The sequence below is a fragment of the Thermobia domestica genome, chromosome 15 (assembly GCF_964235325.1).
Source record: "Thermobia domestica chromosome 15, izTheDome1.hap1.1, whole genome shotgun sequence".
NCBI classification, from domain to species: Eukaryota; Metazoa; Arthropoda; class Insecta; order Zygentoma; family Lepismatidae; genus Thermobia; species Thermobia domestica.
Window position 1 is genome coordinate 101944827 of NC_137468.1, and position 16614 is coordinate 101961440.

The window sequence follows — 16614 nt, forward strand, 5'->3', positions numbered from 1 at the left end:
TAATAATAATAATAATAATAATAATAGTAATATTATTATTATTATTATTATTATTATTATTATTATTATTATTATTATTATTATAAAAATTTAAACTTGTCCTGAAATTTGGCAAAACTTACTTAAAAGTAGAGATTTCGGGGAAAGGGTTCCGTACCTTCAAGACACACCTCTGCAACTACCGACATTTTAAACTAGAACGTTCCATTGAGGTTTCATATAGGAAGTATTCTACTGTATGTTTCAAGGAAAATAACTGTAATAAATATAACTGAATATCAGGCAACAGTAAGGCATATAATAAACTAATATTTAGGACATGCAGAAGTAAATCTAAAAGTTTTGCTACAAAATATCTACACAGAGCATAATTCAATGAGCTCTGAAATACAATGTAACGAAATAGCCAATGAGATTCAGTTTACAGAGCAATTGTTATTTAAAGAATGGACATACACTATTTCGAGAATCGAGACAAGACGGTAAATGTTTACGATACTTTTCGTCTTGTCTCGATTCTCATATCCAAACAGAGACGAAAATTTTGAGTTAGCCTTGACCCGTCTCGAATGTAAAATGTTAAGTCCCATGTTATTTTGTTTGTTTTAGAAACAAGATGAGAAATTCCCCTTCACGTGAGCAACGTTAAACAAAACCGAAATATTCTTTCCAAAATATTCTTCTACGAGATAATAATAATAATTATTAGTTTATTATTATTCCTGAAGATTTGATAGTTCAAGTATTGAAACATCCGAGTATTCAAATATCTGAATATAATAAAATGTGTTATCGGTGATTTATCGCCATCAAAAATCCTAAAGTAAAAAAAAAATAATTGCAATGTGCATTTGAACAAGCACCTTGACCACGGAACCGCGATCGCTACGCGGAAAACGATTCGCTTTTAGTCTGGTTACGTTAAGTTTCCTTGTCTCCGCTTGCAAACTTGTATGTTATATTTCTTCGATTCTTCGAAATGTCATTCGTATTTCTTTTATGATGTCGGCAAAGTTTACATTAATAAGTTGAGTTTTTCTTAAACCGTTGGGTCACAAGTTTGTTTTTTCTCCACACGAAACTACAAATATGACAGATTGAATTCTCATTCTCCTATTTCTTTCAAAACAGTCGCCATTACCTGGTCAAAGACTTATTTCCGCCACGATTCATATTAACCAAAATAAATTCATTTTTCGGAAGCGGAACTTTCACTTTCCGGATTTCGGAAAATTATGGAATTCAGTTAAACTCCCTAATTTAGAAGAATTCCGGAACTCGGGAAGAATCCGGAATTTAGAAAATTCCAAAATCGGAATTTTCTGAATTCCGGAATTTTTCCGGTTTTACTTTCGGGAGTCTGGAAAGTAATAATTCCGGAATTGGCTATCCCTAGTTTATACACAACCTTCCAGAACCTAAGCTAGTAGCTGTCTACAAACAAACAGGTAATGCAAAGCATTTTGTATCCCGCAATACGTCGTGTATTAAAATCCGACAGCAGTTTCAGTATCTAACCAGAAATTGCATGTATCTAGCTACTGGAAGCTGAGGTATGAAAAATTGTATAGTGTCTTATCTTTTTGTGTCTTATACAACCCTGGAAACCACTGAATATCTAAAGGGCTTTCGTTAAATCCAAGTTGTAGTACTCAGTTACATCCATTTGTGTCTATATGATCGTGTTACTAAAGCTTACTATATGATAGCGTTAGAAAGTCTTCCTCTGCTCTCCAGTAAAGTTGTGATACGATCTACTACAGAATAAAGAACCAATTATCAATTTAACCAAGTTGTTGTATTACTACACATCTGCTTCCGCCTCTGTCAACTCTGGTCAATCTCGTTGACGCTACAAATTTGCTTTTTTATACCCCTTTCTTCGTTTACTGAACTAAACAGTAACTATTCTGAAATATACTACTGCGCATGCTTCATAGATAAATATTTCTTATGCCAATAGTTTCCGTTTTGTCCAAGGAATGTTCTTTTTCTTATTCCCAGCATGACCCTTTTAATATATTATATGAAGAGCATGTAGGTCTAAATACCTCATGTATTACATAGAATGTAGGTTTAACTCTTCCAGCAAAGAAACATGTGATCATAGTATACAACCCATAGAAGTGATAGCTGGCAATACAGTGGTAGTAATCCCTAATGACACAAGAAGTGAGCGGTGCCCTCCCCGCTGGTCTAGTGGCTAGCAGGTGCGCCTTTAGTGTATGGTGTCCCGGGTTCGATTCCGGGCCAGAGAGCATTTATGATTTTTAAATGTCCTCGATGTTTCTGTGTTCATGTCCCTGTCGTTATAAGTTATTAGAAAAAGCAAGTTACAAGAGTGAAGGAAGTAAAATTAGCAATAAGTAAGTTACTGAAACACGTTTGGTGAGTCAGTTAAAAAACAAAGTGGACAATAAACTGGCTTTTCGCGCCGTCCATGCGAGTTCGAATCTATCTCGGCTTAATTTTTTGTCCATTTGAGAGAAAGTATTATTTCTTTTCGCTACAGGTAGTCGCTCTTTTCGTATTTTTCGCCGTCGTTCACTGTTAAAGTAACTGGCTATTCTTATTCTTTCAACGAATGATGGATCTTCTCTTTGGTTTCTTGTCAAACATGCTTACGTAATGCAAAGACGCTGTCGATAATAATAATAATAATAATAATAATAATAATAATAATATGAAATATTACTAGCTAACTCGTGTGTGTACTTCGACAATATAATTTTATATTATTATGTGGAAATAAGTAAGGCTGGCTGGCGACCCCCCCCGCTAATTTTTTTCGATGCGCCTTATGGGTCCACGGTGTCCAAAGTTGGTCCCATCTCACTATCATCTCCTGTTCTCTCGATATAAGTTATTGACATTTTGCTTAAAGAGGGCTCTGCCGTGGCCCCATGACTACCCATGACAAAGACTCTTCTTTCATTTTGCATTGAAATCGCTTTTTTTCTGAGTACTATAAGTGCATACTGTCCAACGTTGCTTCCATCACTCAACAGTTTCCCGTTCTCTCCATATAAATTGCTAATATTTTGTTTGTAAGGGAGATATGGTGTTACAATAATTACGTTTGAAAAAGAATTGAGGAAGATATTGCCTTGCCACAAACAACACCTATTATTATTATTATTATTATTATTATTATTATTATTATTATTATTATTATTATTATTATTATTGTTGTTTAACTTACCACTAATGTTGTCTACCTTTATTTGCATTCCAATGTATTACTAAAAAGCAAATCAAATAACACTCCTCGCCATTCAGGCTCCCGAACTCGAAATACATGATTTACAGTTCTCTGTGTTAGAGGAAAGCACATTTACTATATTATTCTTTCAAATAACACGTTTCACAAGTTACTTCACTTTCAATGTGTAACTTCTTATCATCACTAACAATCATTTTGTTCTGATACGAAAATAACCCCTTCTGCAAAAAAAAAAAATAAATAAAAATAAATAAATAAATAAATAAAAATAAAATAAAGCCTGACCGTAGCGAAAGGGCGTGAATCTCCTTTAGGCGATTAATCGGGTCCAATATTTCAATAAGTCCCTTCACACAAATATTTCAGTAAAAGAGGAAAAGTTATTCAAACTTTCTGAATACCTATTTATGGGCGAAATTTGGTTCTCTTGGAAGTTTTTAAGAGTTTGAAGGGCCGCCATTTTGAACATTTTCATCTGATTATTCTGGTTAACGAACTCATCAAGATACTTCAACAATTAATGTTTGTGCCAAGTTTTGTCTCAATCCGCTGAAAATTAGGGTGATTATGGCATTCACGAATAGCGTTATATATATATATACATATAGATAGATAAACAGACACACAGAGGTAGAGAGAGAAAGTGTTTTGCTCCCTTCTCGCACCTGTGATGCGTCAGAGCTAAACCGGGCTCCTTTGCAAAACGTATTGACCACCCTAATCTAAACACAAACCTCTCACTTGCTAACGTAGAAACGTAGTCGGGAGGTGTAAGGCATGTAGAAATTGTATTTCTAATAACCATGAGTATGGATTCGAACACTCCACTTCCATGTTTTTCTTTTTACTTTTTGCAGCTACATCGGAACGTTCAATTTTTATTCTTTATTAATTGCAAATGGCGTTTACATTCAAAATATGAGGAATTTTGGTGGCATTTGTTCGGATATTCTTCTCTTTCGAAATGAAGACAAGAATAAAAGCAATACGCAAAGACAAAAAGTATTATCAGTACTAAACATTACCAATAATAATTGCTACGAAAAACTCTTTTACCATCTGTCATATGCTGTGTGTATTATTAACAAAAAAATTTAAAAATGTCCTTGCCAAGGATTCGAACTGGCGACGTTTGCACTTGTAAGCCAACACCTTAACCACTACACCAAGATCATGACATGGTGAACGTTTGGTTGTCGGCGTATTTGTGGTATTTGTGTTTTATGTTCCCACTTCGACAATTTTTACTCTTTTTTCTAAGTTTAACAGCTGTTTCTGGCTTTCTCTTACGGTGTCGTCCTTTATTTACACTATGCACTATTCGTATTCACAGCTTGTGCTCCTCTGCAATGTCTTATTCAGATTAGACTTTTATTTTTGCCCCTCAGTAAACATTTGATTGATTTAATTCTCATACTGTCCACGGATGGAGCGCAGGAATGCCAGACTCGAAAAATAGGTGTACATTTACTTTCCTGACAGATAATACTTTGTTATTACACTCATTAAACAATTCTTGTAGTATATCTATCAATTTATAATTTCCTTGAGTACTAAATTGTTTCCACATGTCTTGTTTAAGAGTTCTGTTAAAACGTTCTACGACATGTTGTTTTACGAAGATACATTCTCAAAATGGAATGTTCAAAATTGAAAAGTTCGCAAAATATCATCTCTCTATGACTTACGGCTCCCGAGATAATGGCTCCCTAAATCTCCTTATATCTGAACTTTCTTAACAATATCTGGGGAACGGTGGCTAGTGGCCACCGGTTACTATTTGGTACCAAAACGTTCACCATTCTCTTAGGTAATGATCAACATCAATATCATCTCTCTATGACTTACCATTCCTGAGATATGGATAAATTAATCTTCCGAAATCGGAACTTTTTGGCCAACATCTCAGGAGCGATAGGTGCGACGTGAAAAATTCCCTCACTTCTTTCAGATAGTTTTTGATGATGTTCTGTCGAATTGAGGGCTCAAAATTGAAAAATTTTCAAATAACACACGCACGCACACACACACACACACACAGGGAGACAGACAGAAAGATATTCAGTTTTACTTTTCTTTTTATCACTCTTTTCAATATCAAGGCTGTAAAAAGATGTACTTCCAGCGTAACACGATATGCGAAAAGGAGCGCAGGGTTTTGAAAATCAGTGGGGAAGCTATAATTCACAGTACACAATAGGAAACTCTAAGATACTCCCGGAGTTACCATGGGATCCAAGGTTCTTACTTACAGGAAAATTTTGAAAATTGACTGTCCTGAAATTCCAAGTTTTTTTTTTTCAGTGGAAAGTATTCCTGAATGAGAATATGGTGGCGTAACCAGGAAACTTATCTTATAAATCGTCAAGTTATTCTGAATGCTAACTTTTGAATTTACAGGTATTTAAAGGAAAAAAAAGCTAGTTAAATGCAATATAATTTAAGTGCATATTTTTGTATAATGATAATTTGCACAATGCAGCAAATAGAAATTAAATGCTTGTATTTTGTTCAAAAATTGAAGTCTCATATCCTTCCTCCCCACTCTATGAAAAAATCAGGCCCTACTATCATTCAAGAAAAATCACTAAAAATTAGAATTTCCCCTTTGCTCTTTGTTTCTGTTCTTTTCTCTATTTTTTTCTTCTTGTTTGGATCAAAAGATCCAATATATTTCAATAAAAATTTTCCTGTAGGCCTTACATCTGGAGAACTAGATATAGTGTAGCCAAACCCAAACTATCACTTAACTCACAAGAAGAAGGCAGACTTTGGTAAGTGAACTTCGGGTCCATTTTTTGCGAGGTGGTAGTGCACATTTAAAGAGTTAATATTACAAACTGGGAGAGCGCAATGGGCAAAAATAACCGAGAAAAAACGTCTTAAAGTTTTCTGCTCGTCGCATATATCGTAAGACGCGCAAAAGCTATCAAGTGACGGCGTGGCAGAGTGAGAAGCCCCTTAGACTCAAGTGCAAAGGATCCCGGGTTCCATTCCCATTCGAGTCAAACTTTTATTTTCGTTTTTTTTCAACCAATAAAGTAGTCATTTGTAACTAGAAGTAAAATAATAATTCACTATATGTTTATAATGTATTAAAACAATAGAAATTTTCAATCACTTGTAAAATCTCCCAATGTCCCATGTTAACTAGCAAGAAAATTTAATCTATTCCGTAAATATACGGTACTGATATTACGAGTTATATTATGGTTACGACAATCGTTGTGTAATAAATGTTCTTGACGCTTCGTTTCTACATCTGTTGACTGTGTGCGAATTACAAATGAGTTGAGGGAGAAATCCCCTTTTCTAAGTTATTACTGGTTGTTGCTATAACCAAAGGAGATTTCCCCCTCATTCCCCTTGTAATTCGCACACTGCCAACAGATGTAGGCGAGAAGCATCAAGAACATTTTTACACAACGACTGCGGTAACAATAATATTTACGGAAGAGATTAAATTTTGTTCCTAGTTATGGAACATTGAAAGATTTTACAAGTGACTGAAAATTTGTTTTAATACATTAGGGCTATAAAAATATGGTGAATTAATATTTTACTTATAGTTACAAATGGCTACTTTATTGGTTGAAGAAAAAACGAAAATAAAAGTGGGACTTGAACGGGAAACGAACTCGCGACCATTTACACTTGAGTCTCAAGTTCTTCTCACTCTGCCACGTCGTTACTTGGTAAATTTGTGCATTTTACGATATATGCGGCGAGCAGAAAACTTTAAGAGGTTTTTCTCGGTTATTTTTGCCCATTGTGCCCTCCCAGTTTGTAATATTAACTCATTAAATGTGCATTACCGCCGCGCAAAAAATGGACCCGAAGTTCACTTACCATAGTCTGCCTTCTCCTTGTTAGTATGGTGTGCTTATTCCGTATTTGTGGTCCCTGATCCACAAAATAATTATTGGTCAAGATCGCAATCTTTTGATGTAATTTTTTTATCGTTCCTAAAATTCTTGGCCAAGATCTCAATCTTTTGATACATTTTCTTAAAAATCATTTCTAAAATTCTTGTTTATTTTCTGTGTAAAGACTCCAGACTTTCACAGAAATTCTGGGAGTTGCTAGAGCATCGGAGATCCGACTCTGGATTCGAACAACATATACTTCCATTTGGATTTGAAACGTAGTCTTCTGCAGAACAGCGGACAATTTGTTGAAAAGAAAATAGATTGATATATGCTGAATCTGTTGCATTTCCATTGGAGTAGGAGGAAAAGCGCCACTACAGCGTTGTCAAGAGTGATACTTCTAAAGGAATGTTACATCATTATACAAATGCAGGTCTGATTAGAATTCCTTATCAAAGGAACATATTTTCTCCAATATATATATATGTATATATAACCCGTGTAACGTGAGTTTCTTTCACCACGGCATGGCGCGACCTCAGGTTGCGGATCGAGGAGAAGGCCTCTAGATATAGAGGTTAGCTGCGAATATACTGAATAAGCAGTCGCGGACAACCGACTAGGAATGGTTCTCCAGCTTGGGGGTTTGAGTAGGGCTAACAACCTCATCCTGTAATAATAATAATAAAAAAAGCACTTGTTCAGAAATATTCACAAAAGCCTCGGACAAGGACTGATAACTTGGCACGACCTCAGCAAAAGAAAATGGAAGAAAATTCCACATTTGGAACATGGAATATTAGGAGTCTTTATAGGGCAGGCGCGTTAAAATACGTAACGAGGGAGTTAGAGAAATACAGGATGGACGTAGTAGGAGTTCAGGAAGTTAGGTGGGACGGAAATGGATCTGTGAATTCCGGAAATTTTACGGGGAAGGAAATAAAAATCCCCAGTTAGGAACACGGCTTTTCGTTCATAAACGTATATTACCAGCAATTAAACGGGTTGAATTTGTTACTGACAGACATTCTTTTATTACTCTTAAGGGACGGTGGTGTGATATTAATGTTTTAAATGTACATGCCCCAACTGAAGATAAGGATGACGATATAAAAGACAGTTTTTACGAAGAAGTGGAACGGATATTTGACCAACCCCCGCGATACTATATGAAAATTCTATTAGGGGATTTCAATGCGAAGGTAGGACGAGATGATATTTTCAAACCGATTATAGGGAACAAAAGTCTGCATAAGGAAAGTAATGACAACGGTGTTAGACTCGTGAACTTTGCAACATCCAAAAACTTAATCATGAAGAGTACAACATTCCCACATCGCGACATTCATAAATGCACTTGGACATCACCAGACGGGAAAACACATAATCAAATTGATCACGTTTTAGTAGATAGAAGAAGGCAATCTAGCATAATTGATGTCCAGTCGTTTAGAGGGGCTGATTGTGACACTGACCACTACCTGGTAGCAGCGATAATACGAGAGAGGTTATCGTTGAATAAAGGTAATATTCATTGTCCGAAAACTGAGAGATTCAATTTAAAGATATTAGAAGAAGCCAGGTAAGACAGAAATACCAGATTGAAGTTTCGAATAGATTCTCGGCTTTAGAAGATTCGGAGTGCACTAGTGTTGAGGATACCTGGATTGAAATTAGAGATAGCATTAAAATTTCAGCAAAAGAAAGATTGGGATACGCGGAAATACGTAGGAACAAACCATGGTTCGACCAGGAATGCATAAAACTAGCAGAGAAGAGAAAACAGGCAAAATTACGCTGGCTACAAAATCCGAATAAAATAACTACACAAAATTTCGCAGATATCAGGCGGGAAACTTCCAAAACTTTTAGAACAAAGAAACGCGATTTTCTGGAAGCTAAAATTAAGAAACTTGAAGATAATAGTAAAAATAAAAACATCCGGGACATGTATAAGGGAATCAGCGAATTTAAGAAAGGCTATCAACCTCATGCTTATATATTAAAGAAATCTGACGGTACAGTTCTCACTGACACAGATAGCATTTTAAATAGATGGAAAGATTTCTTTGACGATTTGCTTAACAGGCAACCAAAAACTAGTGTGCGTGGAGAAAAGGAGATACACGCCGCGAAACCGTATATTCCAGAACCCAACCGAATAGAAGTAGAAACCGCTATAAGGAAATAACTAGAGAAACACAAATCTTCCGGCTGAGTTAATTTTAGCTGGAGGCCAACAATTGTGGAACAAGATACACAAACTCATTCTCCTTATCTGGAACAAGGAAGAATTGCCACAAGAGTGGAAAGAATCAATCAGTGTTCCAATTTACAAGAAAGGTGACAAAACTAACTGTAATAATTATCGAGGCATTTCTCTTCTGTCAACATATTATAAAATCCTTTCAAATATTCTATTAGCAAGACTGACCCCATACGCAGATGAAATTATGGGAGATTATCAGTGCGGATTTAGACGAAATCGATCAACTATCGACCAAATATTTACCATTCGCCAAATACTCGAAAAAAAGTGGGAATACAATACCCGGTACATCAACTATTTATTGATTTTAGAAAGGCGTACGACTCGGTTAGGAGAGAAACATTATACAACGTTCTTACAGAACTTGGAATAAAGAGAAAGCTAATTAAATTAATTAAGATATGTTTAAATTAATCCCAAAGTAAAGTCCTGGTAGGAAAATTTTTGTCCACAAGCTTTCACGTCGAAAATGGCCTGAAACAAGGAGATGCGTTGCCACCATTATTACTTAACTTCGTTCTGGAATACGCTATAAGGAAAATCAAAGATAGCAACCAGGGCCTAGAGTTGAACGGTATTCACGAGGTTATGGCATATGCTGATGATGTAAATTTAATAGGGGATGAGAGGAGAACAATAGAAAGAAATGCAGAGATCTTATTAAACGCTTGCAGGGACATGAGTCTAGAAGTAAATACAGAGAAAACTAAATACATGGAAGTGCGTCGGGACCGGAATACAGCAAATTATGGATGCGTTAAAATATTAAATAATACTTTTGATAAAGTGGATAGTTTCAAATATCTAGGATCAATATTAACAGAGGAAAATCATATTCACGGAGAAATTAAATGTCGACTAAAAGCAGTGAATTCGTGTTACTATTCGGTTCATAATCTCTTGTCGTCGCGAATTCTGTCGAGGAATTTGAAGCTTAAAATATACAAAACGATAATCATGCCTGTGGTTTTGTATGGCTGCGAAACATGGTCACTTACTCTGAGGGAAGAATATAGACTGAAAGCATTTGAGAACAAGATCCTGAGACGAATATTCGGACCCAAGAGGAACGGGAATAGGGAATGGCGGAAACTTCATAACGAGGAACTACATAATTTATATGGCTTACCCACCATTGTTAGGGTCGTCAAGTCTAGGAGGCTTCGGTGGGCGGGTCATGTAGCTAGAATGGAAGAAAGTAGAAACGCTTTCAAAGTCTTGACTGGAAGACCAATCGAAAAACGACCATTAGGAAGACCTAGGCGCAGATGGGAGGACAATATTAAGATGGATCTCGCCGAGATTGGAATACAAAGTAGAAACTGGATGCAGTTAGCTAAGGATAGAAGTCAGTGGAGAGCTTTTGTGAACGCGGTATTGAACTTCCGGATTCCATTAAGCCATCTATCTATATCTATCTATCTATATCTATCTATATCTATATCTATCTATCTATCTATCTATCTATATCTATCTATCTATCTATATATATATATATATATATATATATATATATATATATATATATATATATATATATATATATAAACTAATTATTAAGCACTGTACTAACATGGATAGTATGATGACCACAAATCGTTAAAATATGACATACGTACATTATTAGTTTCATGCAATTTACTGTTGATAAAAATACACACTCAAAAAATCCTAGTACTTAATATTTAAATCAAAAACTAAAAATCGTCAAAACAGTCAAAAATATAATTAAAAAATTCATTAAAATATTGAATTTTTGTTAATCTTTTCGAGAAATGTTTGTGTTATCTATATATATAAAAGAGAACGTACAATTCTTTGTCCGCTCATCACGCTAATACGGCTGAACCAATTTCTTTCATTTTTGGGGGGTTATTAGGATTTGGACCCTAGATGGTTTTTATCATATCACTTTAATTTTTAATTACCAGTGTCTTGAGATAATTGACCATTCAGGTGTCCACAAATCCTTTGTTAGTTCATCATAGGTAAAAATAAACGTATTTATATGCAACCCGCATGACCGTGTCACTCGGCGGGTTAACATAAATGACAGGCGATATACAGCGGAAAATAGCTTGAATCTTCTGTTTAAAATTTTTTAATTGATTTGCTTATTTTTACAGACACTTTTACAATATGCCAGCACCGGGATGACCGCAGCGAAGCGGGGCGGGTTAACATAAATGACAGGCGATATAATGTTAAGATTTACTGCAATCTTCTATGGTTTTTATCATATCACTTGAAAGCGAAAAAGTAAAAATTATCTAAGTAACAAAGTTTATTGCGTTCCGGGGTGACCGCAGCGAAGCGGGGTGAACGCTGCTAGTTTCAACATAAAATGCAGCACAAGAAAGATTATGATTATGAGTTTTCTTTTCTTCTTCTCTTTCTTTCTTTTTGTCTTTTGAAAGATCTTAATCTAGTTTAACATAGAATCCGAACCAATATATATCCCTATTTGGATAGGCAATTAAATCTTCTGCAAAATGGTGAAGAAGCTAGCTATTTGTTGACAGGAAAGCTGAATAACATTTATTACATCTATCACAACTCTATTGATGTAGGAAAAACGCGTTACTACTGTATTGTCAGATACATATTGGGAGTTAACAACCACAAGTATTATATCGTTATTTACTAATGTAGGTCTGAACAGTAGGTCCTTATCAGGAGAAACATTCTTTTTTTTTTTTTTTTTTTTTTTTACAGTAAGGTGTATTTAAAAAAATGGAGTATTTGGAACAAATTCGAAACAGTAGGACATTTCCTGAAATTTGAATTGTTCTGAAAGAAACTGGGATAAATTTAAACCCTAGTTTTGGAAAGTGTAGCAATTTCCTATTATCAGTAAAATTATACATATAACTTGAATAAGAGATAGGAGTTGCGGTGGCTCAGTGGTAGAGCGTTCACCTCTGCTGCCGGGGTCCTTGGTTCGATCCCAGCTCGCCCAAGTGAGCTTTGTGGTGGACAAACACCGGGTTTTTCGAGGTTCTCCCGTTTTCTCTCACTTTCTTCATTCCACCATTTCATTCATTTCTCATGATCACCGTCTCCTTTAGCCCAGCCGACATAATCGTGGACGTAAAACTTCAAGATTTCATTTCATTTGAATAAGAGAGTATATTGTCAGTTTATCTGGTTTTCGTTTATTACTTTAACTAAACATTTTGGAGAATACTTACCAATATAAAATTAACCCTGGAAAGAGCATAGCATTTTCTTTACGAAAATAGCTAGAATGAAACCTTCTATTTATAATTGTAATAAATTATTTTTTACTTATAACCTTAATTTTAATTTTAATCCGTTAAATTCCAAATGAATTTGCCAGTTATGCTGTGATTACTGTTTTATTTAAAATGGAAAAGTGTAATTAATATTCTCTCATTTTGTTTCTAGTTGTAACTATAGTTCTCATCAAGTACCTTCAGTAATCTAAATATATAATACAAATCTCCATTTCTGTACACGGTATATGGAGATTTTAAAGTACCTAGTTTTTGATATAGCATCCCAGAGAGTGAGAACATTTCATCTTTTAAATTATAGCCACTTGCACCCCTTCCTAATCCACCTTTTTTCCTAGCTAGTTTGGCTCTTTCTTTTTCAGACAGTTCAAAACAATCATGCCTGGTTGCGTTTGATCCAAGCGATTTTCCATTGTGTTCATCACACAGATAGACAATATTACATATAGGACATTTACTCAAAGAAAGATGTTTACGAAGACATACGTAACACATTCTATATCTCTCTGTATTTTCGTCCACTTCCGGAACAAGAAACTCTCTTGGTCTGTTTTTCAGTGATTCAACTATTACGGTTAATCGTTTTTGGAAATGTTCTATAATACTAAGAGTATCCCCTTGCTGTTCAGTGCTTATTTTGTGAGTTGGTTGAGTGTCGCTCATGTCTTCTAGTACTTCATTCCCTAATACCTTCCCTTCTTCTTCTGCCTCTTCCTCAACGACAATCAGACTTTTCAGTACCTCTTCTTCTTCCGAGGTGACCTCATGACCATAATCTCTAAAGAATTGAGCACAACGCTCTAAATCAATACATTCTAACCATTTTCTTGCCACATCCAGGTTAACACTTTCTGAATCAGAAGGTATCTTTCTGATCATGTTCAACAAGTCCCTTGTAAGATCCCCCTGAATATTTCTTGTTAAACACTCACGCATTACTTCCTTAAATTTTTCTAACAATTTCTTCCTATCTGGACTAACTTGTTTCCCTTTCTTCCCTTTCTTCCCATCTTGCATTTTCATTTTCCATTTTTCTATTACAAAATCAACAATGGTTTCCATCTCTCCATCTTCTGCCAGGATATGATATAGTGGATCTGCTCCGTAGTCCAAAATCTCATTCATTATATCTATTGCAGCATTAAAAGTAGACTTTAAAACTTCACATTCTTCTGTTATAAGAACGGCAAGAGGAGGACCTAATTCTTTGTCTGGGAATCCATTAGGATCTACACCATATTCTAATAGTTCATGGACAATGGGCCGATTTCTCATTACTATTGCCAAAGTGAAGGGAGTATGTCCAAGATAAGTAACTTCTGGGGACGCGCTAAATTTTAATAGGATGTTACACATTTCTTTCATAATAAGCTCGTTAGTTTGATTTAATAGTGGTTTCATGCTTATAATATGCAATGGGGCCATTCCTTCCCTTAGACGGTCTTCAGAGAGTAATCTGTCACCTAAAATAGCTTCTCTCCGACACTTATCATGTTCCCATCCACAAGGTGCATTTGGTTGTGCTCCATATAGAAGCAGCAGAGAAATAATTTTCACCATGTCTTCTCCTTCCATTTTACAAGCCAATGCAAGTGGTGTGAGATATCTATCTGTATCATCACTTCCAATATTTGGGTTGGACCCAAACTGCAACAGAAGTTCAACAAGCTCGGGGTCTCTACAGTATATAGCTAAGAATAGTCCAGTTCGAGGTATACGGCATTTATCCGGGTTAGCTCCTCGACGAATAAGTAATTTCATTGTCTCGACAATTCGAAGCATTTCCTTCACGATATCGTCATAAGGTCTCTTTAGGCTTTTCTTTCTTGAAGCCACTGGTTTCTTTTTCAAAGGAGGTTCGTCAATATTTGAAAATACACATTCTGGAAGACGTGATAGTTTGCTATCTTTTTTATTCGGAATAACATCAATGATATTGCATTTTAAATGTTTATGGGAACCAAAATAACCCCACCATTGTTTTGCTGTTTTGTTTGGTTTTATGTTCCTTGGAATTAATGCCTCCATGTTAGTAATATTCATTGAAAGGACAAAATATCTTATAGCACAAAGAGAAAACGCAGTTATACCTTCGTCATTCGTATGATTGACATCGGCTCCTTGATCAAGAAGAAAATTAATTATATCGAGGCTGTAACAGTGTGATGCAAACATTACTCCTGTGTTTCCACAACTATCCATAACATCCGGATATAAATCATATTCATAGAAAGTGTTCTTAACTGTATCTCCGTCTCCACAACTGCATGCCCAAAGCATTTTAATGGACGCTACTTCTTTGACACCTGGTTCTTTGTATGCAGATCTTTCATTTTTCAATATGCACACAACGCAGAACGGCAACATCAGTTCAAACATTCTATATTTATAGGTACATTTCATTATTTCCATAACAAGACCTGAACTATTCCATGCAAGAAGTTCCGTCGGGCTTCCGACTTGATCCCGAAAAAGATTCCTCAGATAATCCTTGTAATCAAATGCTGGTGATCGAATATCCGCAATCTCTTTAGCATAAAGCGCATGAGAGTTCTGTAGTAGGGTACTGGAAGCACTCATAGCATTTAGAATTTCTTCTGCTACATCATTCACTGGTTCATCAACATGAATGACAGTTTTATATGCAGTTAATAGCTCTTTTGCTGCTGTGCTGGTTGCTAGTTTTAGAATTGTAGGTATTTCGGTACAAATCCTTAGGAGTCTATTACAATACCATATTCCTACATCTTGTTTTCCATCAGGATAAGTAAACACCCCTGGGCCAAAACGTTTATCGTCTTTGAATAATCCTTCATGTACGCTTCCATCAGGGTATGAAACAAGTCCATAGCCTTCTTTCTTATTTACAAAGAAAAGTCCTTCATACACAAGCTGTTTGTTTCTCTTGTAAAACCCTTCGTGATTAAAACATCCGCAGTGAAAAGAACCATCGTAAGATTGAAAATAAGGACTTTTCCATGCGTAAGATCCGAGTTTCGTTCTGAATCCAAATTCATCATGCTGGCCTTCATATTCGTCTAAAGGAGGATTAGATCCATATGCAATCATCTGGGCTAACTCCAACATTTTACTCTTTATTTTAGTTCTCAGGAAGATATTACTATTTATTTTAGTCCTCGCTAAAAATATTTGATGTCACTAACAAAACAATATGCAATGGATATTCATCAACGTGAATGTATTTTATCTTTCTACCTTCTACTACAACTAACGAACACAACATATAGTTTATAACACACGATTCGCATTAGAATAGTTCAGAATGCTTAGCTATGTAGTGTTTATTGATTACAAGCGAACATGTTTCAACTTGTCACTTACATAAGGAACAATTTTTAAACTTGTCACTTACATATAATTCATAGAATTGATGCTACCTAGTAATTAACTGGTTTGTTTCCTTTATTCTTCTTGACAACAATGACAAGAATTGAAGTGTTTTCTTTGATTTATACTGATTATAGCTGTTAATAGCCTGGTATAGTACTATAAGTTACACAATGTGATTAGGTCTTGTCACCTTAACCCTTTGTTACATGTCCGTAATACATTCTGAGATACGAGTCGCGTCCTGAATATGTTTCCCTAGGGCGGTAAACACAAAGATGACAAAGTGATCTTGAAACATTTATTGCCGCAGATACAATACAGGTGATACATACTACTTTCCAACATATTCGCCATTGGAATTCAGGCACTTTTCATACCGTGGGATCAACTTTTATATTCTGATGTCGTAAAAGGTAGATGCCTGGGAGTAGAACCAGTATATCTAAGAAGTCTACTATTGTTCATCACCATTAAACTGTTTTCAGAACAGGAATTTCTTGAGGAGTACGAGGACATGAAAATCACTGGTAGCACGATAATGCTCTTCCACATATTGCCTATCAACCGATCGTCTGCAGTTGTTTTACTGGGATGTATTTGACAACTCACCGTATAGCTCGGATCTTGCTCCGAGAGATTTTTATG

The 16614-nt window shown here is 35.5% G+C and overlaps 1 protein-coding gene across 1 annotated transcript; it reads right to left on the reverse strand.

Moving 5' to 3' along the window:
- Window positions 1-12765: 12765 nt before the first annotated feature.
- Window positions 12766-15705, reverse strand: LOC145671572 (ankyrin repeat and MYND domain-containing protein 1-like). Its single transcript, XM_081740759.1, has 2 exons — window positions 13634-15705; window positions 12766-13396 (listed from the first exon to the last, which is right to left on the reverse strand). Exons 1-2 carry the CDS (start codon window positions 15703-15705, stop codon window positions 12766-12768), a joined length of 2703 nt encoding a protein of 900 aa, XP_081596885.1.
- Between the last annotated feature and the right edge of the window lie 909 nt (window positions 15706-16614).